The following is a 22,625-nucleotide window of genomic DNA, read 5'->3' on the forward strand; positions in this document are numbered from 1 at the left end:
AAACTCGACTTGAACAAGAACGACACACTCAACAGTTTCGGTTGGAACCACGAGGGTAACCTGCACGCTGAGGAGTGGGGTTTCTCCGACATGGTCAACTGTGTCGGTGTATTCGAGTCGTATTTCCTGACTGAAGCGTACCCGAACGGCTCCTACATTGAGCCGTACACGGACTACTTACTGGAACACAACGCCACGGACGTTTTCCTAAATGACACTCGTTCTCGTACGGATGGAGGCAACACCAAGATCGGAGACCCTCGATTCTACAAGGACGCGTATCCGAATCCGCTACCCGATGATCTCTACAATGACAACTGGGTGGCGGACCAAGCACTTCGACTTCTTAGCGAGAAACCCAATGATAAGGAGTGGTTCATGATCGTGAACTGGAACGGACCGCACTACCCGATGAGTATTACTGAGAGTATGTACGGCCGTATACAGAACCGTAGTTTTCCTCAACCAGTTGACTACACCGGCAACTTTACAGCTGAGATGCACAACCGTACGCGAGCTGACTATGCTGCTATGATTGAAAACATCGACGCGCATATTGGTCGCATCCTTGCTGCTGTGAATCTGAGTGATACTCTTGTGGTATTTGCGAGTGATCACGGCGAGATGCTCGGTGATCGTGGCCTATGGGCAAAGGATGTTCCGTTCCAGCCGTCGGTGAACGTCCCTCTCGTTATTGCTGGCGATGTGGTGAACGAGTCACTACGCGGAACGTCTACAGATGCTGGTGTATCGCTTATTGATCTGGCGCGTACTTTTCTAGATGTTGGAGAGGTGCAGACCGTCCCTGCTCAAATGTCGGAGGCCTATTCCTTCCGACCACTTCTTGAGGGAGAGCCTCACAAGAAACGTGTGCTACGTTCGGCGCTAGGTACGTGGAAGCTCTGGTTTGACGGTCGCTACAAATGCGTGATCGGCTATAGCGACGATGAGCCAATGCTGTTTGATGTGGAGACGGACCCGCACGAACGTACGAACCTTTTGTTGTCTACCAACACCACAGAGCTTGCGCACTACGCATCCATTATCCAGTGGCTCCTGGGTAAGGGTAAAGTTGTGCAGTAAACCCCGTCGACTATAAATCGCTTAGCACTGAGTTTTTGGTCAATATATATGAGGGGGGGGGCTTCTAAAATACAATTTACTCTGTAACTTAACTCAAGCTTTCATTTACTCGTAAGTGTCCAGTTCACACCACGGTGTCGCGATTTTTGCGACAAAATGGAACGAGATTTCCCATCCTAGCCAGCGATTCCATTCAAATATGGGAGGTGAGTGGCTCACCAAGCTAGCAGAGACTGAACACAAGTGCGGTACCGGCAATTGCGGAGTCCAAGGCTTCGACATGGCAGACTTCATGGCGTGGATAGGCTAGTTGATGACCAATTAACTTCCTTCAAGACTTCGTCTTGATCGTTAACAGACCCGTACGAGTAGTACTCTGTTGTAAGTGGCTAAGACCATGCCAGTTGAGACCATCCCAACAGTCTGAGCTTTTCCAACACCGTACATGTACGTGTAGCCTACATGATGTAGTTTATATGTACACTGTACACAATACTTTGACGTACCTTTAGCTGCCACACACATGTATCTGAGCGACGTACGCTTACGCAAATGATTGCATGTTTCTAAAGACCCACACATAGTTTGTTTGTTTATATTTTTTGTGAGATATGGCTTGTATCGATTGTCCATGTTGATCACATTACTCTACGCTTGTTCATTTAACGTCTCATAGTCTTTGTGAATGACGTCAAGTTTTCCAGCACGCGGACTTACCAATCATTTGCTCTGTTTGGCGTTTCACTGGGCATTCATCCAACTTATTTAACGTACTGTCGTCCAACTTGGTCCCTGTAGCATGGCTATCAATCGGCTTCACGACTGACCCGTTGTACACTCCAGTCCATGCAACCTGCCTGTTGAATCGTAGAAAAACTACTCTGCTTCCAGGCGGCAACGGGATCCCATTCTAACTTTTGCATCCTCGAGGTCAAGTCACCAACACTTCCACTTTAACTGCACTCTCATGGATCCAATCATTCGTTGGATTCAATCAACGCCCGACCAACGAGCGGTTCATTGCACTAAAAAGACCCCAATTGAGCTAGTTCAGCACCACGCCCCCATTCTACGACGGCTACCCCACTACAAGATCAGTCAAGATCTCAAGTTCGACATTGTTGCCGGTATTACCGTTGCCATGACACTGGTCCCTCAAGAAGTCTCGCTCTCCACCATCATGCACGTTCCGGCTCACCACGGACTGTACACGGCTGCTACATCGCCACTTATCTACGCTCTGTTCGAGTCCAGCACCGTGTTATCTGTAGCCAGTGGGTCTGAAGTCGCACTACTCACCGGATCCATCCTCGAACCAATTGAGGACGAGAAGGAACGTATTGCCACCGGTATCATGATTGCCTTCCTGAGCGGTACTATCCTACTGCTCGTGCGCATCTTCAACCTCAGTCCAGTCGCAGACTTCTTCTCACGTCCCGTTATGGGCGGATTCATCTCGGCTGGGTGACTATTGATCATGCTTTCGCAGTTTCAGAACGTACTGGGTGTCAAGTTTGAGTCGCACGACAACCCGGTACAGACACTTTACCAGAATCTGAAGAACATCGGTCACTCTAACAAGAACGCTCTTGCGGTCGGTCTCATCTCGATCGCTTACCTCATTACGATCAAATTGATCAAGAAGCGCTTCTTTCCTTCGCCTGTGCTTTCGAAGACCCAGGAAAAAAAAACCACGGCGGCTCAGCAACCAGTAGGCACCAATTTTACGGACAGCCATGGCTTCTCTATCACTGACGAGCAGTATGTTAGTCTGCCTTCGACTCGCGCTCAGACCGATGAAAATCGGCCTAAGGCGCTCAACCGCAAGTCTATCGACGACTCAGTCAAGTCCAAAGTGGTGTTGATCGCTATATTTCTTTGCTCGTATATTGTGCGATCTAGGACCTCTCGTCGTTTGCATCTTTGGTTTCATCGTTGGATACATTCTTGGTCCCAAGGCACTTAAACTCACCGGTACTGTGCCTGGTGGGTTCCTGAGCCTCTCGAACCGTGGTACGGCTTCGACGATGGGCTTATTGGCGGAGGACGCTTCGGTACTATTCTCCTCAACTCGTTTACGGTTGTGCTGGTTGTGTCCCTCTCAAGTATCGCTATGTCCAAGCGCCTCGCCATTCAACGTGGAGAAGATATCGACACCGCACAGGAACTCACAGGTATCGGTATTGCCAGTGTGGTCTGCGGATTCTTCCAAGCTATGCCTCCTGCGGGCAGAATGTCACGCACTGCAGTGAACATGCAGCACGGGCATACACAGCTCGCCTCTATCATTACTACACTTATCGTGGTTCTCTCGCTTTACACTCTAATTGGTACGCTGTACTACCTGCCACGAGCGACGCTAGCCTCTATCATCATCGTCGCTGGATATACCCTCGTCGAGTTCAATGAAGCCAAGCGGCTATACCGTGTCAAACGCGATGAGTTCTTTGTCTGGTCCGCTTCCTTCATCCTGACTCTGGGATTAGGTAGGCGTACTCGAAGGTTTGATCGCTTCCATTATCTGCTCTGTGCTCGCTCTAATGATCAAGACGAAGCGCACTCCCGTTGTAGTTCTGGGCGAGCTGGACAACGGTACCCTCGTCGACCGGGACTTATTCCCAAACGCTCAAGATTTGAACGACATTATCGTGATTCGCGTCGAGAGTTCACTGTATTTTGCTAACTGCGAGCGTGTGGCGCTAGCGATTGAGAAAAAAATGCTTACGAAGGGTATCACCACGCAAGGCGTCGTATTCGACGCGTATCACATGCACGACTTGGATGCAACTACGATTCAAGTGTTGTCAGATATACAGGAGAAGCTTGCGGGGCGCAAGGTGCGTTTTGCGATTGCAAACGCTAATGGAAGAATTCATGATATTTTGGTGACCACCAATCGGTGGAAGATGCAGTCCGTCTGCTTCACCAACTGACGGCGTCTGGCAGCACGTCACCGCTGTCGCTGGCGAGTACCAATATTCCTTTGTAAGGAATATTCGCCAACATGCTGCAGGCGGTGCAGCACATGTAGGTTTTCCACTTCGATAATCTTTTCATCAATTCCATTCTCTCATTACGGCGAACATGTAACAGCGTAAAAAGGAGATAATTTGGTAATGTAATCGTAAAAAAAGAAAGAAGCTATTTTCGCGTGTAGGTGTACTCGACAGGGGACATGTTCGCATTCTTTTGCGACAATCCATTCTAGAGCATATTTTGCCAAAAAGCTTTTTGGGTTTGGAATTTGAACAAAAATGCCCAAAACCGGTGCAACAAAGTGGATCTCTCTAATCTTATACTAGCTGGAGGTTGATCGACAAGCCGATTTGTCCTCACTAAGGGCTCCTCAGTGAATAACACGAATATACATGCAATAAAAGCGAATGAGAGCTTCACATTCGTCTTCATTTGAGCTACTAATTGCAAGCGCCACGATTTTCAAACATAATTTTCCAAATTGTTTTGAAGCGGAATTATAATATTTGTTCCTTTTGCATACTGTTTCATACAAACGTTACTCACGCAGTGACATCGGCGGGTCCTCCTTGAAATTGGCCAATCAGTAACCCAGGGTAAGGTTTTCACAAATTTCGGTCGTCTTTTACGGTCAGACCTGCTCTTCCATATAAAAGGGTGCTATCAGATATCTATCAATAAATCAAGTGATAGAATCAATACCAAGATGCTGCTGTTATATACACATACCCTGTCATAAGCGATGAATATAGAAGTCGGCTTACGCTCCAGAACTTAGGGATAACTCACTTTCGCCAGAAACTCCCTCATTTCAGACTGTAACCTCTTCGGGATGCCGACGCTTACGGTATCGCTGCAGGAGGAGAAGAACCCTCCTGTAAGCCTACCAGCATCCGTACCACCCACTGGGCTCAGTTCTGTGAAGACTAAGGGCAAACGAGTATCAAAAAGCAGCACTAACGTCTCCAACCAAGACGAGCAGAAGCCCCAACCAAAGAAACGCGGACGTCGTCGACTCCTGGAGGATGAGGAGCAGCGCAAGGCGAGACGCAAAGCCCAATGCAAACTCAACCAGCGTCGATATCGCGCGCGACAGCGTGGACTCATCAGTACGCTGTCTCTTGAGACAGAAGGACTTAACGGTCATCTCCGAGACCTGCAAGACTATCGGGACTTTTTGAGAGGCTATTTCTTACTCGACGCACAGCCTCTAACGACCTGGGACGACCCCAGACCAGTGCTCATAGCAAAACACTTTATACGAGCCTTTCGATCGGGTTTTGCACTGCATTCGACAGAGTCTAGCGCTCTACAGGAAAGTTTTGTGAGACTGGTGTGTGCTCCAGACATGATAACACAAGGAGCCACGACGGACGGGATTGAGGCTCTATTGCTACAATTGAAGCGCTATACGTCGTACCATGGCACATTTGAAGTGCTGCCATCGAATGTCACGGTTGTTCACGCCCCGACGCAGGAGATGGGTACACAGATGACAGACGACAAACTCACTTGGGTGTTGGAAGCTAGAGGAGCCGTCAGTATGCGGATCTCGCGAGACACACTGATCATGGTGTACCCGCATGTGCTACGACATCATGACCGCATAGCTCAGCGTATCGTGGGGCAGACGATCGAGCCGGAATTCACCGCGACGTTCCATTTTGATGCAAATGCTAAAGTGACCAAATTGGACCAACATATCGACTTTGTTGGCGCTTTTTTCCGGATACTTGAGAACGCGGAAGATGTGGCCACGCTTCTTGAAGGAGCGCTTATTTCTCCCTTCTCAGAGCTGGGATTAGACCCGCAAGGCAGCACGGAATCCGCTCTCACGCGCGGTAGCAAACAGCTCAGCTTGAAGTTCATCCTTCTATAACTTGGTAAAACAAAAAACGTAATACCCGAAAGTACTGCTTATGCTGTAGGATTCAGTATAATGCGGAAAGTTAGTGCGTGTGACGGGAAAAGCCCGATAATTAATCAATTCCGCCGTATTCTTGAAACATGACTGGTGTAAAGATCAGTGCATTGCAAGTATACACCAACGTGCGTCTACTTCGGGACTTATCGAATAGTGCCAAGGGAAGAAGCTCGGCGGCAAGACAACAAAGCTACTGTAGCTTACTCCTTCTTGTAGTAGTTGGCTGGCACAAAGGGCATCTTGGTGATGACAGCCTTCTGCGTTTTCTTACGGGCCTTCACGTGCAGCTCCGTGCCGATCTTGCCCAAGCTCTTGTTGACGTAAGCCATACCAATAGCCTGCTTGAGAGAGGGACTAAAGGTACCGCTGGTCACGTGACCCACGACGTTGTCGTCGGCGTCAAAGAGCTCCGCGCCCTCACGCGCGGCCGCTCCGTCCACCACAAAGCCCACACGCTTCTGAGTGGCCGTCTTGTTCTTCAATTGGTCCATAATGATACCGTGGCCAGGGAAGCCTCCCTCCTCGCGACGACGCTTGCCAATAGTCCATGCGAGTGTGGCCTCAATGGGCGTGATCTTGTCCGTAATATCGTGACCGTGCAGACACAGACCGGCCTCGAGACGCAGACTGTCCCGAGCTCCAAGACCGGCTTCCAATACGCGCTCGTCATCGAGCAGCGCACGCGCAAAAGTCTCGGCGTCCTTACTGAGCACGGAGATCTCGAAGCCATCCTCACCAGTGTAGCCACAACGGGTGAGGATGACGTCCAGTTGCTTGCCGTCCTTGAGCTTCAAGGGTGTGAACACGCCGTGCATGAACTCAAGGTCTTTTAGGTTTACATTAGGGTTTAGCGTCTCCACCACGTCCGCGGCGCCAGGGCCCTGCAGTGCCACGAGCGCGCGGTCCTGGATACGCTCAATGGCGGCGTCGCCCTTGAAGCCCTCGAGCAGCTTGTGCATGTGAACCAGGTCCACATCCTGGTTACCAGCGTTCACCACCACATACAGGTGGTCGTCGTAGCGGGAGACCACGCAGTCGTCGATAATCCCGCCCTGATCGTTGGTGATGAGACTGAGCTTGGCCTCGCCGCTGCCCAGAGCCTGTAGGTCGCCCACCACGACGCTCTCGAGGAACTGCAAGCGGTCCTTGCCCGTGATGCGCAGCTGGCCCATGTGCGAGACGTCGAAGAGCGACGCCTTGTCCTGCTCGCGCGTGTGCAGGTGCGACTGCAACACGCCGGCCTTGTACTGCACAGGCATCGAGTAGCCAGCGAACGGCACCATCTTGCCGCCTAGAGACACATGCAGGTCATAGAGCGGCGTCTTCTTGAGCGACGCAGCGGCGGACGAGAAGCAGCGGATGGCGGACGGACGCATGGTGAGCGGACGAAGGCGGATGAAGGAGTGGAGCTGCTCAGCGTTTAGATCGGGCCTAAATGTGTGTCTAAACACGTTGGATTGGATGCCACATAATCATTTCAACCAATAGAAATCAATGAAGAGACGCCCTACTTGATGTGCAACAAAGCAGAAAACAGACATCAGACGAATAAAGATGGCTACAGATCTTGTTCAAGATGGCTATATCATGGTGCATTTCTACTTGAGACTCTTAGCCTTACGGATAATCTGATCCACAAGCACCCAGTCGGCCTTTTCCATGCGTGCTACAATGTCAATGATAGAGCGGAAGCGTGACTCCCCAGTCTTCAACACAGTGCTCACAATAACCCATTCTCGTCGGTTCTGCTCACGGTATTCCGGGTAGTCCGCCAGCAGCCTCTCGTATGTCTCCCACTCCAACACGTAGAGCAGCGAAACACCCAATGACGAGCACGTAGCAGACCGAGGAATGCCATACAATAGCGACAATTCGCCGAAAAAATCTCCTTCTTGCTTAACCAGTTCAAACCCGGGGCCTTGGACGAGTATTTTACCTTTCGCGATAAAATACATGCTTCGATCGACATCACCTTTACGTACCACCGCTTCAGATGACGAGCAGATAATGTGTTTTAAACACGTCAACAAGGAACGCAAGAAGCTCTCGTCACAGCTCTTGAGAATGGATACACGATTGGCAAAACTTCGAAGAGTATACTGAGCGATATCCTCGACCAGCAGCGTCGAAAGGCCCCGTACACCTTCTAAATCGTCGTGGCCGTGGTATTTTAGCCATGTATTCGTATAGTAGAGCCGTAATCGCTGTCGAACGTCACGTGGCACGTCGTTATTCTTTAAGAAATGATACAGTTCCATCAAATTCTGTTCGAACAGCATCTTGTGCTTGTAGTTGGCTTCAATCATCTCGCCTTGCGCTCCAACCAACACACCGAAGATCAAGATACACACGACGATAAAGGCGATTTCGACTACTGTTTCAATCGCATTCATACTCACGACATCGCCGTAAAAAACAGTAGTAATCGAGCCGATAGCGAAGTGCAGAGAGCGAAGATATCGTCGAGAAGTGGGGATCTCACTAAGCTCCCCGAAGTAATCTACGGCCAACATCTTATAGGTGGAAAGCCAGGAATCTCCGTAGAAATGATACGCATGTAAACCCAATCGAAACCATAAACAACCGATCCAATGCCCTGAAAGAAGGTACACACAAACTGTTCGGATAAAGTGCAATCGACTCTCACCTATCGGTAAATTCAGATCCACAGCCAGGAATTGAGTTAATCTTTCGCTCGCTTCAATAGATTCCAAAATGCGCGGTATTTTATTCAGTTGAAACAGCGATAGATAGAACCAGCGATGATCCGTCATAGACGACTTCGACAGTGGCGGAATATACAGCAATATATCGAAGGGTAAAGAAGTCATGATATCGAGCCATAAGTGGGTATTCACATGCTGTTTCCACCAACTCTTTCGTTTCTGTATCGTTGGTAGCGGTGCAGTTGATACCAACGATTTTGTACTACGCATCGACGTCAATGGAGGTGGAGCCAAAGGTTGTGGGGCAGCTGTAGGAACGTCCGTACTGCCTCCGTCACTGAGCGCAAGGACCCGTCGGAAGGCCGAATGCTTGAGTAAGAAGTCTGCTATGCAGACTAAATCGACACAAATTACAATACGTTCCCAATGTGCCAATGCAATCTCGTCTTCGTGGTCTTCATGGAACGTCTCAAGGTCCGACGCGAAGCACACAAAGAATGGGATCGTCACGGCGTAGAAAAGTCCAACAAAAACCACCACCCACTCCCACAGTCGATAGCATCGAGACAAAAGGTTCACGAAGTCTTCAGCTTTACTTGACGTGCTTCTATCGGGCAGCGAAGACGTCGACGCGGTTCTGTCATGCCCAGAGTCGAAAAATGACATTGTTCGAGAATTTTCGCTGGCTGAGCTAGACGATGAAAAACTACGCAGCCAGGTGAATCGCTCAGTTTGCTGGCTGTACCATTGACTCCAGCGCTTTTCATGCTTCAGCCACGTTAAATAAATTCGAAAAAGGGACGAAAATTCAGGTTGTCGGCATCTCTGGAGCAACTCGAAGCCCAGATTTAACTTACTTTCCGACTCCTTAGCGTTCGAATCTTGCAGTTCTTCTCGGATCATATGAGCGAAATGGCGATCAAAAAGAGGAAGAGACTGGCTTCGCTTCAGCTTGCGCTGTCGACGATGCGCTCGTGCGGCTCCAGAGGGTAAATTTGTGATCCCAAAAGACTGGTGCAATTCGTGTCCGTGGATGCTGCCTCTAGGACGACGTTTTCTACTCAGACCACGTTCACTGGGACGATTTCGGGACTCGTAGTTCTCAAGGAAGCGCATACCGTCGGTAGTTACTAAGGTGCGTGTGGCACGTTGAGGACTCGCACCGGGTAGCATTGCACCACAGAAAGTTTTGCGGGATACTCGAATTTTTGTTTCCGCTTTGGAAGCTGTTGGCGTGCTGTCTTCCTCGTTTCTTGATGTATTTTGCGAAAGTATTATGTTTGCTTGAGGTTGAGGCTGTACTAGTAGCTGCGGAGATACAGGTGTTACTGCTGGGGATTGTTTGATTACTTCGCCTGTAAACGCGTCAGCCATGAACAGCGAGACTTTATAGCGACGCCAACACTCCTCTTCCATCTCGACAAGTTGTTCGTCTCGATAATATTCGCGCATACTGCGACTCACGGGGTTGATTTGCACTGCCGTTCCGTTCTTAAAAGACTTCATTTTATGAAGAGAGAGCCCGGAAGTGGTGTTTCTGGGCGTGTGCCATGCAAAGAGACGACGGGTACCACTCGTAGATGTGGTGACGGGCTCATTTCGAGCATCGAAGTCTGAGTTATCAGCGTACACTCGTCCGAGTTTGGCTGCTTTCCGTCCACTTGGAAGGATATTGTCTCGTACCCAGCGGAAAACTATTGTCAAGATACTTGGGGCAGCAAACTCGGCTTTGTTTTTACCACCATATCCTGCTGTTTTTCGTAATAATTGACGCACTTTTCTCTCTTCAAGTGTTGTCGCTGATACATATCTGAGTGGATCTATCACTGGAGCGTTATCTGTATCATGCATCTTCATCGCGTTGAGTTCTCGAAGTTCCTCAATATTTTTGGGTGTCTTGGAAGTTCCAGTATCCCCAGATTTAATATCTTTCACAATTTCCACTGTCATGATGTTGTATCCTTTAAGACAGTACTGTACCCATTGGATCAGTGCCCGCTCGGTGCTTTCAGCTTCTTCGCGAGCACTTGAAGCCAGTAATTCTTCCCATGAACGACGTCCTAATACCAGTAATTCACTGCAAGTGGTTGCTTGTACCGACGCAATTCGTCGCTGTCCCCGAAGAAAAAAAGCCACTTCTCCAAATAAACTACCGGCAGTAAGAGTGGCTACGGCTGTACCAGTGGATTTCCACAGTACCATCCCCGTTCCACCTTTGACAATGTACAATTTGTGTCCTAAATCCCCCTCGACGATAATTGTATCCCCGGGAATGTAAAGCTCTGATTTAAGTCGCATGGCCAGTCCATTAATCTGGGTTTGATTCAGAAATGGGGCGATACAAAGATTCTGTAAAGTAGTTCCATGGAGATCCATCATCAATTGTACACGTAAATTTGGCGATAAATCACTGAAAGTGGCGTAGATATCCATACCCTTGAGATAATGATGTTGAAACTTGAGGTAATGTTGCACACGGGTGCAAATACTGGACGGTAAATCGTGGTCTTTAGCGAATTGGTCGAAATGGGACTCACGTTCTTTAAGTTCCTTTTTAGTTGCATCCATCTCCAAAATAAGTTCTGAGAGTTCTCCCACGATATGACCCACAATGAACGCGCAACACAGACACGTGAATGTAGCCCAGATCGTTCCAGGCAATCCTAGTGGCACAATCTCTCTTGACCCTACAAGTGTCAACTACAAATATCACAATAGGCGTAAGTAATTTAAATGTACACAAATAATAAATACCTTACTGTTGTCAATGCCCAGTAGAAAGCACGAAGATAAAGCACACCAGTCGATTCATGCTCCATAACCACGATCGGGTCGTGGTGCGTCCAGTTCTTGTGGTTATGATCGGTATGACAGATGAGGTAAAACACACAAGCAGCCAGATGGCCCGTGAAGAGTAAAATAAGCACGAGTTTGATAGGACTCAAATACGCTGAAATATTCCCTCCAGCTGAAAAACGTTGCTGTATGCGCATGATAAGCGAGTCGATCATCGATGGAACCTGGTGAAGTCGAAGTAATCTCGGTAGTCGACATAAACTCATAGCCAGAAAGCTACTCCCCACATAGTAAAGAGGAAGACTACTCAGTAAATCACCGCGTAATTCGTGACCCTTGTAGGTCTCACTACGCTCCTCTCGATAAATTAGGTTCATCAGTCCAGCACCTTCACACTCGAAGTAGTAAAGCTTAAGGTAAATATCTGCCAATAAGAATGCGTCACCTACAAAATCCGAGACGACAAGAAAAACTCTCGTACCACTTGAAGGATGCGCCAGAAATCCAATCCGAAACGTGACTTGGAAGGCATTATACACGTCCAGAATTAGTACGATCAAGTCCCAATAGAGTCGAATGCGCATCTTGTTTTTGTGTTGACCCCAGTTCTCCTTCTCCTCGAACATGCTCGTGCATTTCTCCGTAAATTTCATCAGTGTCGACCTCGATTTGATGTTATCGATCACTGCTTCGAGCGTCAAAGTGTCGAAAATATGCTGTTGCGTAGCTTGCAAACGCAAACTTTCCATCTCAGCGGGAAAATGACCTTCAATCTTTGCAACAAAAGCCGAATATGTGATGACAGAAGCATCCACGACACTAGCTGCGACGACTGTCGTGTTAAAACTTTTCCGCAGTAAAAGCTCGCAAACTCCAAAGCAATCGCCAGCTGATAATGCTCCCACCGGTAAAGTACCGACTCTTTTGCTGAAAATATTGGCGCGTCCATTCACAACGACATACATTTCTTCGCATAATGTTCCCTCCGCAAAAAAAGGGTCACCTCGTTGGAATAATTGGCGTCGAAATAGCCCCGTGAGTTCATACAGTAGACGTTCGTTCTGAGCATCGACAAAGATCGGAACCTTACGTACAGACTCAGCGTGAAGGATACTTGAGATTCTATGACGTAGTTGGGCCGGTAAACCATCAAGAAGCTGCACTTCCGACGTCACTTTTTGTTCGTACATTTGTTGGTGATAGAACTGACGGATTCGCACTCGTACACTTTCAGATATCCGGAAATGCCCCAAAGTTACGTTCACGGAGTTCATTTTCTCGGAATGGTGGTGGCTACTGGCTGTAAGATTCGATATGATATTTGACATAGCACCCACGACCCCGTAATTTATGATACCTCCGATAAAAACCCATACAGCTGCAAAATAACTTTCGAAAGTTGAAAAAGCCACAATGTCACCGTAGCCAACAGTAGTGAGTGCAACGATAGCCCAGTAAATGGAGCGCATATAGGCCATTGTGATAGTGTAAATGGAATGTTCCGGATCTTGTACTTTAAAGGTTGTACCAATTTGGCCATACGCGTCGTACACTGTCCATGAGCAGTTCCCGTGAAGTCCAGCGTCTCGTAAGCAGCGATCACGTGTGTATTCCTCTAGTATAGGTTCAAATTCGGTTTCCAAGACACTGAAACGAGCCATAAGAAACCATAAACAACCAGCCACATGGATCGTTAAAGTCACGTACAACAGCATTGTTCCTGCTTGCTGCATTTTCGACGAGAGGCCTCGAATGTGGCTAAATTCCTGGATAGTTTGTTGTAGGTATCGGGCACGCAACAGCCGGATAAGTCTACTAATCTGGAGCCACATTGTCCATCCATGACCGCGATGTACTACAAATTCGACCACCAGTGGTAACGGGACAATCGCTAGTAAATCAAACCATAAACCGTTCTCTCGATAAGCTTCAAGGATGTAACTTGGATCACTCACTGTAATGAGTGCAAGTTGGTCTACATACGCGAAAAATCGTGCTCGAAGCACAAAATCTACGACAAAAAAAGCCTCAACGAAGATGGATGTTAAGGATTGAAGCGAGTACTTTGACTTGGCACCAAATGGGAAAGTATCAGCGTCGAAAACGCAGTACAACGGGACCTCAAATACCACGAAAACCAGCGAAAATAAGCGCGCATGCTCCCAATATTTTCGGAAACTAGAGCCAGGCATACGCCACGGAATCCGTGGCCGCTTAACACTACGCACATCATTACCATACGTGACGCTATATCGGCCACCGCTGTTGTTGGCATTTACATTGGTCTCTGCATTATCAGCCGATCGACCGAGCATTTTCTTCATTTTCTGCTCTTGTTGATCATGTCGAGCGTGCATGGATCGCATTTCTTCCAAGTGTTGATGTGCATTTTCGCGATAAAACACAGCTAAAGTCTTGTTAAAACTGCGTTGTGGGAGTTTGTACAGATCGCAATAAGTCTGAGCTCTCGCACGTTCCTCCGATCGAGTTGGAAAGAGTAAAGAACCTTCTGCAAAATGGCCCCCAGCCTTAGCAAAAGCAGTCTGTGGGTGTCTAGGACCGTCGAGTTGGACGCTTCCACGTAGCACAAAATACATTCCATCGGGTAGTTTCTCGATAATCCAGTCTTTAGGAGAATAGACACAATATTCGATTCGTAATGCCAACGTGTTGATAAATTCGATGCTCTCTTTCGACAGAAAGGCGACGTCCTGGATCCGCTTAGCCTTTAAAACACTGTATACACTCACTTTTAAGTGTCCTGGTAGCCGCTCGATCGCCTCATCATGATATAATGCATGATGAGTAGCCCATGTGTTTTTGTAGTACCCGAGAACTCCTTCACGTACATTTTCGGGAAAATGTCGAACTCGCATGTACTCCTTTGCACTGTCCACATGGGCCATAAACTCCTGCATCCGAGCGTTTCTATACCGGAAAATAAAGAGGAATGTAGCGAGAACTGCAGTGCTGAAGATGGCACCAATAACTTGAGCGAAAATCGCGTAAAGAGTCTCAACATTTGTAGTCGCTGCGACGTCGTAGAAGCCTGCAGTAACCACAGAACGGGAAGCCCAATACACTGCACGACCGTATTGTCGACCGACATTTGTGCCCACCAGATAGTCTTCGATAGCCCAGCACGTATATCCAGACCCGTCTCCAGTCGGTGAGACCTTTGCAATCCCTTTCGGAACACCATGTGCTCCAGCTCCAGGTATTGTGGTTAGTACAGTGCGAGCTTTGCTACAGAGCATGAAGTCGATACCACACTCCAGATGTGCAACAGCCATATACCCACACGCTATCCAGTGACAAGCAGCAAGTCCCAGCATGACTGTATTGAACAGTACAACGTTGCCTGTATACTCGAGCATCTGGACAATCCTTGAGCCCGTATTCATTTGCTTGAGTTCGCGCATACAGCCAGGTACTCGATACAGTCGCAGTAGCTTCAATATTCTCAGTAGATGCAGAGAATTGGGTCCAAACGCGAATGCTAATAGTTCCAATGGTATCATAGATATCATCTCTAATAATATTGGTCTTTGGATACCGTGATGTCGGTGCCTTTTTGGGATAATTGTGTTTAAGGACCATGCCACTTGCATGGAGTCTCGTATTCCAGAGATGAGGGAAGCTCTACGTCCATGTTGTTTGTTGAGGCCTTGATTAGAGCGTTGTCGGCGCGCTCCAATAGCTCCAATGGCATCTGCAGCGACGGCTGCTTGTTCTCGACGTTGAGCGGCGAATATATCCATTAGACTCGTAAATCCTGCGGTATCTGCGAGGACGTCTAGTACTGTGAATACTGTGAGTTCTACTGTCCAACCGGAACTCCAATCATCTGTAGTGTAGGGGTCAAATAGGAAGCCGATGCGAAGCGGGACGGACACGAAGACGTAAAGTAACTCCAATATGACCATCCCCATAAACCAACCGCGCTTTCTGCGACGAAAGAAGTAGAGAATTCTTGCTAGAGGACCTCTTTGTTGGGTCTGTTGCCATAGTTCACCGTTTGCTGCAGAGGATACAGCTCGTTCTCTCACGGTCGACATCTTCGTCATATTGAGCTGAAAGCTTCCGTTGATTATAGAGATACATCGTGCGAATATAGTTCGACTGCAGGGGGTTACAGCAAAGTCAACTAAAAATGGCGATGCGGGTTCCAATATTAGATTTGCCACTTAAAACGGAAAAGTAAGTACTTTGAGGATGATTAACCCATTGGGAAACACTTGTTATTATTTTTTTCCTGTAAAGTACAGAATATTTAGCTAGATCAGTTTGGTTACAACACCATTGTCGGGCTAGAGTAAAGCATCACGATGCTTGCGGCCAAGTACCGACAAGTACCAGACACTCGAATAAATAGCGATTCCATTCGGCACTACTTCGCTAATTAAAAGCGAGTAACTATCGCTCCATCTCTCCCTATTATTGTATACTTAAATAAGTAGTGTATTCGTCCTAAGTATCCGAAACCAAGAAGTGAACGATCTTCACCACCGTATATTTCTCAATTTGATACAAGCAATCGCGTGTATTCATCCGTTTGTTACACCGCAGCTGTGCTCTCATTTTGGTTTAGTAAAGTTGACTTGAGTTATTTATGTCTTCATTTTGATTATAGAGATCACGAATATTATCATCAGATTGAAACATTTTAGTTGCGAAATTTTTCTACAAATTGAAGGCTAATTGCAAAGAATAAAACAACCGCAGGGTAATACACACAACGACAAAGCTATCGCAGAAAGCTGCTATTCAACATGTAGTGCCAGACGGTCAATTAAACGTGTTCCAGTTCGTTTAAGCGCAGCGGGATTTCATGCCACCACTTGTCTGTTTATGTAGGAGTGCACATTCGTTGCACGCATCGGAACAGAAAACACTTATAACCTTGATCTTAAGAAATTAGTCCAAATCGATAAGTACTTGATACGTATTGTAACGAGTGGTTGCGAGATATATTCAAATCTCAAAGTTATGTTTATGTTACAAGCTAAGCAGTTAGAAATCTCACGAGTTTTCCATCCAAGAGAACTGCAAGGTGAAATCGACACCTAAATCGACATTTGCAGGTCAAGCTGTTAGATAGTTGGACTCGTGCCGTTAGATAATATAAATAACTTACCGAAATGATCTACTCGAAAAGCTAGAATAAGTAGCATCCACATGATCACCTTGCCTTGAATGCGTACCACCTGCGTCTCTAAGACGAAGGCAAGGTGGTAAAAAGCTTGCAGACCATACCGTCGATAGAGCATGAGTGCGAGAAGCGCAAAGGATAGGAACTCGAGATAACCAAAAATGAACACAGACTTGACTGTTTCTCCTACATTTTCAGGAGTAAGACCGAGCAGCTCGCTGTGGTATCGAGCGCTTGGAAGATATATCATCATAACCACGAAGTTGGCGTAGAACATTGCGATGCTTGTGTGTAAATACCCGACAAGTACGAGGCACTCTGAAGTAAATAGTGTTTCCAAACCTTCTTTGAGTACATTTGAACGTCGGTTTACAGCCGAGTTCTGCCGGGGATACTTCATCTCTATTGATTGATCTTCTGTAGGGGAAATAACGGCTGTCTCAATGGGTCGGATACTAGTTCTGCGATGCCACCAATATATTCTAGCGATAGCTCGTGAGATCAATGCACGACGTTTTAATGCCATTCGAGAGATTCTTCTCTGCTGTACCCTTTCCAGATTATTTATACATTCCATGCTAGTTCGAGATAGCCGGTAAGGGAGGCATGAGCGCATACGAATTCCACCGAGGTGTTGGTTCTCTAACCTCTTAGAGCTTGTACAGATTATCCGAAGAGCAGTGACAAGAGATCCGTTATTGTCACACACTCCTGCAGCTGTCCGTGCTCGCGCCGACATTGTGCGACTTCGTTTATGTAGCCCGTACAACATCAGGGCAGACTGTGCTACATCCACAGCAATGACGATGACTATGGTAGTAGTTGAACGTGTGCGCTGCACGCAGGTGGCGAGATATACAGCATGGAAGAAGTCCACTGAGAAGGTTACCGCTTTAGGCATCATATCCTCCATACCCGTCAAAGCTAAAGAGATGATGTACTTCATGACAATCTTGATAATCGATAGTAGCAGGATTACTGGGAACTCGTATCTTGTGTTTGCTGCTGCGTAAAATATCACTTCGTAAATGGGATATACCACTGGCATCAACATCTGCGTGCAAATGTAAAGGGCGAACGTGGTCAGTTCCTTAGGGTGATGGAGAATATCTCGAATACACTGTGTTCCAGCAATAAGGGAGAACCATACTAGAAGTAGTAGAAAGAAGACAGGGATTGTCGATAAAGCAAAGAACGGAATCGGAAAGCCAACACAAGCTACAATACCCATGGACGCAACTGGATAAGTTAAGGCCTGGCACCCGAAGAGTAACACAGATTGACGCAAACGGAATACCGTGGATCGTATGATTACTTTCGCCTGATTCACAATCGCCATACTTACAACGCCCGACAGAATACCGACACGAGCCCAAAAACCATAGTTCACACGCCAGCCTTTACGTGGGTCATTGAGCGGTATCAGTTCTTGAGAAATCACCAGTATGACCATAGGAATCAATGTTCCACATACCACAAAAGCCACACGTAATGCTGACGTTTTCTCCATGTATTCGTCAAGGGCCAATAATCGCTCAATGAAGTACTTATTTCCTCGATAGCTCACTTGCAAGGACTGCCAATGATGATACAACTTTGCAGCCCCCCTTAGGATGAGTTGAATGCCATTTCTCGCGGAAGAGCAGCGCATCGAGTTAACTGGTGTTTGCCGATGCGTAGGACGATCGACTTTTGACAGTACTGAATGAAGAGTTATTTTTACATGACGCGTTCTGTTTCGTGTTATTATTCTTATAGAACTCCAAATATTATTAGCCTCCAAACGATTACTATTAATACTGTCGGTTTTTGAGTCCGATTTGATTACGATTGGTGGTGTCACATGCCGAAGCACCGTCAACACTTAAAAATTGCGTCAGCTTTATCACTGACGCGATCTTCAGTTCGAAACCACTCGTTTTCACAAGTTGCAGCAAGACATTTATGAAATCACGGACATCTCGAGTTCCGAACGTTGACTACGTGTGATGGACTCGAACTACACGAAATTTTGAGAAGCACATTACAATTTAGGCTAGAGTTGGTTATTCCCACACTGATCTTGCGAGACAAATGAAGAAATACCATGTGTGCATTTTCTCGCGAAAGTTGCATTTGTGCCCAGCGTATGTTGTCCATTCAATTAGATTAGCCTGAGTGATGTTCACGTCAGTGGTTGAACGACGTCAACACTGGCTATTGCCATACCACTAGTCCGATTGCGCGGTTTTCGCTGGTCTCACAATTCAATTCATCTCCGAGTCAACACGCAACGATGGGCGAACAACTGCTTCCCAAGCACTCATCTGGCATCAATGGGTCTCTTCGAGAGACCCATTCTCTCCGAGACTCTCTGGTGGCCATTGAAACACTTCAGAGTGGTGCGAGCAATCCTGTAGAGCCGGAACCGAAGCGCATAGAGGAAGCTCGCGAGCTTTTCAGGCTAATCTTACCGGTGGTACGTATCGAAATCATGGCTCTGAGGTTTAAAACTACATACTTACCCTTTCGTCTGTTTGTTAGATGGGAACCACGATGCTCGAGTTCCTTCCTGGCTTCGTTTCCATCTTGTTGGCTGGTAACATAGGAGGAGCAAACTCGCAGCATTACGTTGACGCAGCGGCAATTTCCGTCATGGTATGTAGAGCTGTCTGGTGATGAACGTGTGGTATGATTTAACGTGTGTATTGCAGCTTTTGAACGTCACAGCACAATCACTTGGACTGGGTCTTGCATCCGCGCTAGATACGCTTTGCTCTCAAGCCTATGGCGCCAAACGGATCGACAAGATCGGAATCTACTTCCAGACGGGGGTGGTGGTTCTCTCCATCGCTCTCATTCCCATGCTCGTGGTCAACTCGTTCGCTGAACCTATCCTCAATTTGCTTGGTCAGCACACGAACGTCACATACTTGACTCGCGACTTTTCTCGTCTGATGCTTCCTGGACTGCCGTTCCTCTTCCTTTACGAGCTCGTGCGGAAGGTGATGCAGTGTCAAAATGTCGTCAAACCGCTAGTCGTCATCGCAGTTATCGGAAATCTGGTCAACCTTGGTGCTGGTTATGGACTTGCGTACCACACGTCGATGGGATTCAACGGTATTGCTGTTGCTCGATCGCTGGGCAATATCACACTCACGTTTCTGCTCGTACCGTACTTCATGTGGCGGCCAAACCAACTTCGAGACTGGTGGGGCCACGGGTGGAATATCAAGGCCGCTATGAACTATGTGAACCTCTTCGTGCGAATTGGTTGTCCGGGAATGGTTATGATGGCTGTCGAAGTTTGGGCCTTCGAAATCCTGGCAATTCTCGCTGGTAATCTACCAGACAGCGTCGTGGCCCTGTCAACGCATGCTGTATTAATGAATATCACCGCCATCGCCTATACCGCCTTCATGGGCGTCGCAGTTGCTGCCTGCATTCGAGTGGGCAATTGCTTGGGCGCTGATCAACCAAAGAAGGCGAAGATGGCTTGCTACTTGGCCCTAGCCATCACCGTGGGGATCTCCGCGGTGTTTGCAGTGCTTCTGTTCAGTCTTAACGACGCCATTCCTCCCCTGTTTCTTAATGATGACGAGAGCATTGATCTAGCCTCCTACATCATGGTCTTCTGGTCGCCATTCGTAATCCCCGATGGTCTCAACGCTGTCATGCAAGGAGTCTTCAGAGGAGCTGGCAAGCAGAAACAGGCTGCCATCACCAACGTGATCGGGTACTATGGCGTAGGTATCCCGCTTGGAGCCATCCTGGCGTTCACGGCTCACATGGGTGTTGACGGTTTGTGGTGGGGAATTGGCGTTGGCATCGCAGCGACATGGCTGTCGCTGACATTTTTAATGATGACGTACTGGCGTTGGGACAAACTCGCAATTGAAGCCCGTCAGCGTACCGCGCAGTAACTTGTTCGTGCAAAAATCTAGTTTCGCCTCTTGATACCCGAGATTATGACGGCGACGTAATACATCTCACGAAATAACTCTCAAGAACTAATGCCGTGGCTAATACAGGGAAGCTCCGGATTGTACAGGTTGAACCGAGCTTTACTAAGTGCCTCCTATTTTTACTGGTAGTGATTATAAAAGAAAACGCAACTTTTGTTTTAATTCATAGCCACCTAATATTTAAACGAATGTGATGGTTCTATTTTTAATGTTTGGATGGCCTTCGTCTCAACACATCTCCTGCGATTGCCTCGCAGCCACAGCGTCTGCTGTCGCGGTACTTGGTTGAGCAAACGTAGGCCGTTGTGGCACGTGCTGCTGTATCGAAGGAAAAGGTGGATTGAGGTAGCAGCATAAATTGACCCAATTTCTAGGTCTTTAAGGCGCTATGCCTTATCCCAATCATATTTGGGTCATTTATAACATTTTAGTTTAGCCCGTTCTTTCAAGCAACGGTGATTGGATTTTGATGTCGCCCCCGACTCCAGGAGTCAAGAGTAGGACAGTAGTCACAACACGTAGGAGGTTATCGCAGCTCATAGTTTGACTCTGGGTTGAGGATCTTGAGAGGAAATTGCGGAGTGAGCTGTCAGTTTTACCAATGTATCGATTCCCAGTTTACGGGATCCAATACAATTATTACGTGCGATTTGCGCTCCTCAGACTATCCGACGTATAGATTGGTACGTTTCGAAGAATATAAAAAAACTAACGTGAAACAAACGTTTTCTAGTCGGAGGATTTCGTGACTATGCGTTTTAAAACCAATTGAAAAGCTGATATTTAAGATACATTATGCACATAAAAAGGACATTGAGTGTTGACACCAGCATCGTGCGGATGCACAATGTTGAAGTGCGTAGCAAAATGACGGGGTTTTAAACCAATAAATAAAGTTTTAACGTTTTTGTCAGTTTGATTCGCGATTATACGAAGATTACCAATCCATAATACGACGCCAGATTCCAGATATATTACATAAAATATGTGATGTTGCTGAATATCCGGACAGAGTCCCTTCTATTTCGAATAACACAGACAGCACTACATGTATCGCTATAGCCACTACACGATGTTTCATCATTCCACGCAGGAGCGAATTACCATAGCTAGTGTTCTTGTTTACATCCCAGTGATTTTCTAATGATAAAAATTCCACAGTACAGTTTGTTATGGGAGATTAATGGATTACATCATATTAGTAAAGGTGCTAGTTATATGTGAGTAATTTCTACTGACTTCTGAGTAAAGTTCTAGCTTTGGATTGCATTTTGCTTTGCAGATACAGCGTTTTTGCAAGGCACTGAACTCTGAGAACCGGCAAATTGAACCCTCACTCGTGTCTACTACAATATTTTTCCTCTACAATCAAGCGATGTCTCGATATTCCTTTCTAGTATAGCTCTCCAAAATTTCGATGTGTAGGGCGATTCTAAGATTCAATACGCTTTCCAGCTTTAATCTTATAGTTATCTGCCGTGCCGTGGTGACGGATTGGACGTGCTACCTGCGATTTGTTCCCGATGCATTTGAAGATTGGCTACATTCGTGTGGATCAAGGCCTGTCGTCTGGTTCGGATGTGATCCAGCGACACACCCTACGCGTCAATGGATCCTGGATCACCTTGATGAATACGAAGGCGAGGATAATAAACTTGTGGAGGTGCGCGGAAAGGCATTTTGCCGTACTGATGCGGACTGTAAATCGTGGGCAGGTCCACGTTGTATCGTGCCCACTAAATCAAAAGCGGTCTCTTTTGGTCCTCCTGTCGTATTGACAGCATGCATTGGATCCCTGTTTCTCGTGCTTGGAACCGCTTCATGTGTTGCGATTTGTTTTGCTCGGAAGAAAACCATGGAGGCCATCAAAACCGAGCGCAAAGTCAAACAGCAGTATGAGCTTATGCGACGCCAGTCGAAGAACACATTGGTGGTCATAAACAACTTTGGTCACGTCGGCTGAACACTGTTAGGTCATGTGTTAGATTTAATAGTCCACGTGGAATACATATGAACAAATGGCATTGGTCATGCCGATGTACAAGAAGAAACTTCTAGACTTTTCCTATCGATATATCTAAGAG

General features: G+C 47.2%; 9 protein-coding genes across 9 annotated transcripts; 6 read left to right on the forward strand and 3 right to left on the reverse strand.

The window, feature by feature from the left end:
* Positions 1-90: 90 nt before the first annotated feature.
* Positions 91-1,083, forward strand: PPTG_19053 (hypothetical protein; the record flags this gene model as incomplete). The annotated part of the gene is made up of 1 exon (XM_008917361.1): positions 91-1,083. One exon carries the CDS (start codon positions 91-93, stop codon positions 1,081-1,083), a length of 993 nt encoding a protein of 330 aa, XP_008915609.1.
* Positions 1,084-2,050: 967 nt separating this feature from the next.
* PPTG_19054 (hypothetical protein) lies at positions 2,051-2,551 on the forward strand (the record flags this gene model as incomplete). The annotated part of the gene is made up of 1 exon (XM_008917362.1): positions 2,051-2,551. One exon carries the CDS (start codon positions 2,051-2,053, stop codon positions 2,549-2,551), a length of 501 nt encoding a protein of 166 aa, XP_008915610.1.
* Positions 2,552-2,560: 9 nt separating this feature from the next.
* On the forward strand, positions 2,561-4,016 carry PPTG_19055 (hypothetical protein; the record flags this gene model as incomplete). The annotated part of the gene is made up of 3 exons (XM_008917363.1): positions 2,561-2,974; positions 3,083-3,511; positions 3,570-4,016. The coding sequence occupies 3 exons, from the start codon at positions 2,561-2,563 to the stop codon at positions 4,014-4,016; spliced, it is 1,290 nt and encodes a 429-aa protein (XP_008915611.1).
* An 875-nt stretch (positions 4,017-4,891) lies between these two features.
* Positions 4,892-5,627, forward strand: PPTG_19056 (hypothetical protein; the record flags this gene model as incomplete). Its single annotated transcript, XM_008917364.1, has 2 exons — positions 4,892-5,168; positions 5,590-5,627. 2 exons carry the CDS (start codon positions 4,892-4,894, stop codon positions 5,625-5,627), a joined length of 315 nt encoding a protein of 104 aa, XP_008915612.1.
* A 285-nt stretch (positions 5,628-5,912) lies between these two features.
* On the reverse strand, positions 5,913-7,427 carry PPTG_19057 (glycine cleavage system T protein). The gene has a single exon (XM_008917365.1). The coding sequence runs from the start codon at positions 7,357-7,359 to the stop codon at positions 6,184-6,186; it is 1,176 nt and encodes a 391-aa protein (XP_008915613.1). The 5' UTR covers positions 7,360-7,427; the 3' UTR covers positions 5,913-6,183.
* A 154-nt stretch (positions 7,428-7,581) lies between these two features.
* On the reverse strand, positions 7,582-14,867 carry PPTG_19058 (hypothetical protein; the record flags this gene model as incomplete). The annotated part of the gene is made up of 2 exons (XM_008917366.1): positions 7,582-11,349; positions 11,409-14,867. The coding sequence occupies 2 exons, from the start codon at positions 14,865-14,867 to the stop codon at positions 7,582-7,584; spliced, it is 7,227 nt and encodes a 2,408-aa protein (XP_008915614.1).
* A 1,600-nt stretch (positions 14,868-16,467) lies between these two features.
* On the reverse strand, positions 16,468-16,874 carry PPTG_19059 (hypothetical protein; the record flags this gene model as incomplete). The annotated part of the gene is made up of 2 exons (XM_008917367.1): positions 16,468-16,511; positions 16,583-16,874. 2 exons carry the CDS (start codon positions 16,872-16,874, stop codon positions 16,468-16,470), a joined length of 336 nt encoding a protein of 111 aa, XP_008915615.1.
* A 1,998-nt stretch (positions 16,875-18,872) lies between these two features.
* PPTG_19060 (hypothetical protein) lies at positions 18,873-20,499 on the forward strand (the record flags this gene model as incomplete). Its single annotated transcript, XM_008917368.1, has 3 exons — positions 18,873-19,055; positions 19,121-19,234; positions 19,291-20,499. 3 exons carry the CDS (start codon positions 18,873-18,875, stop codon positions 20,497-20,499), a joined length of 1,506 nt encoding a protein of 501 aa, XP_008915616.1.
* A 1,897-nt stretch (positions 20,500-22,396) lies between these two features.
* On the forward strand, positions 22,397-22,504 carry PPTG_24493 (hypothetical protein; the record flags this gene model as incomplete). The annotated part of the gene is made up of 1 exon (XM_008917392.1): positions 22,397-22,504. One exon carries the CDS (start codon positions 22,397-22,399, stop codon positions 22,502-22,504), a length of 108 nt encoding a protein of 35 aa, XP_008915640.1.
* Positions 22,505-22,625: the final 121 nt, after the last annotated feature.

The sequence above is a fragment of the Phytophthora parasitica genome (genome assembly GCF_000247585.1).
Source record: "Phytophthora parasitica INRA-310 unplaced genomic scaffold supercont2.100, whole genome shotgun sequence".
Lineage (NCBI taxonomy): Eukaryota > Oomycota > Peronosporomycetes > Peronosporales > Peronosporaceae > Phytophthora > Phytophthora nicotianae.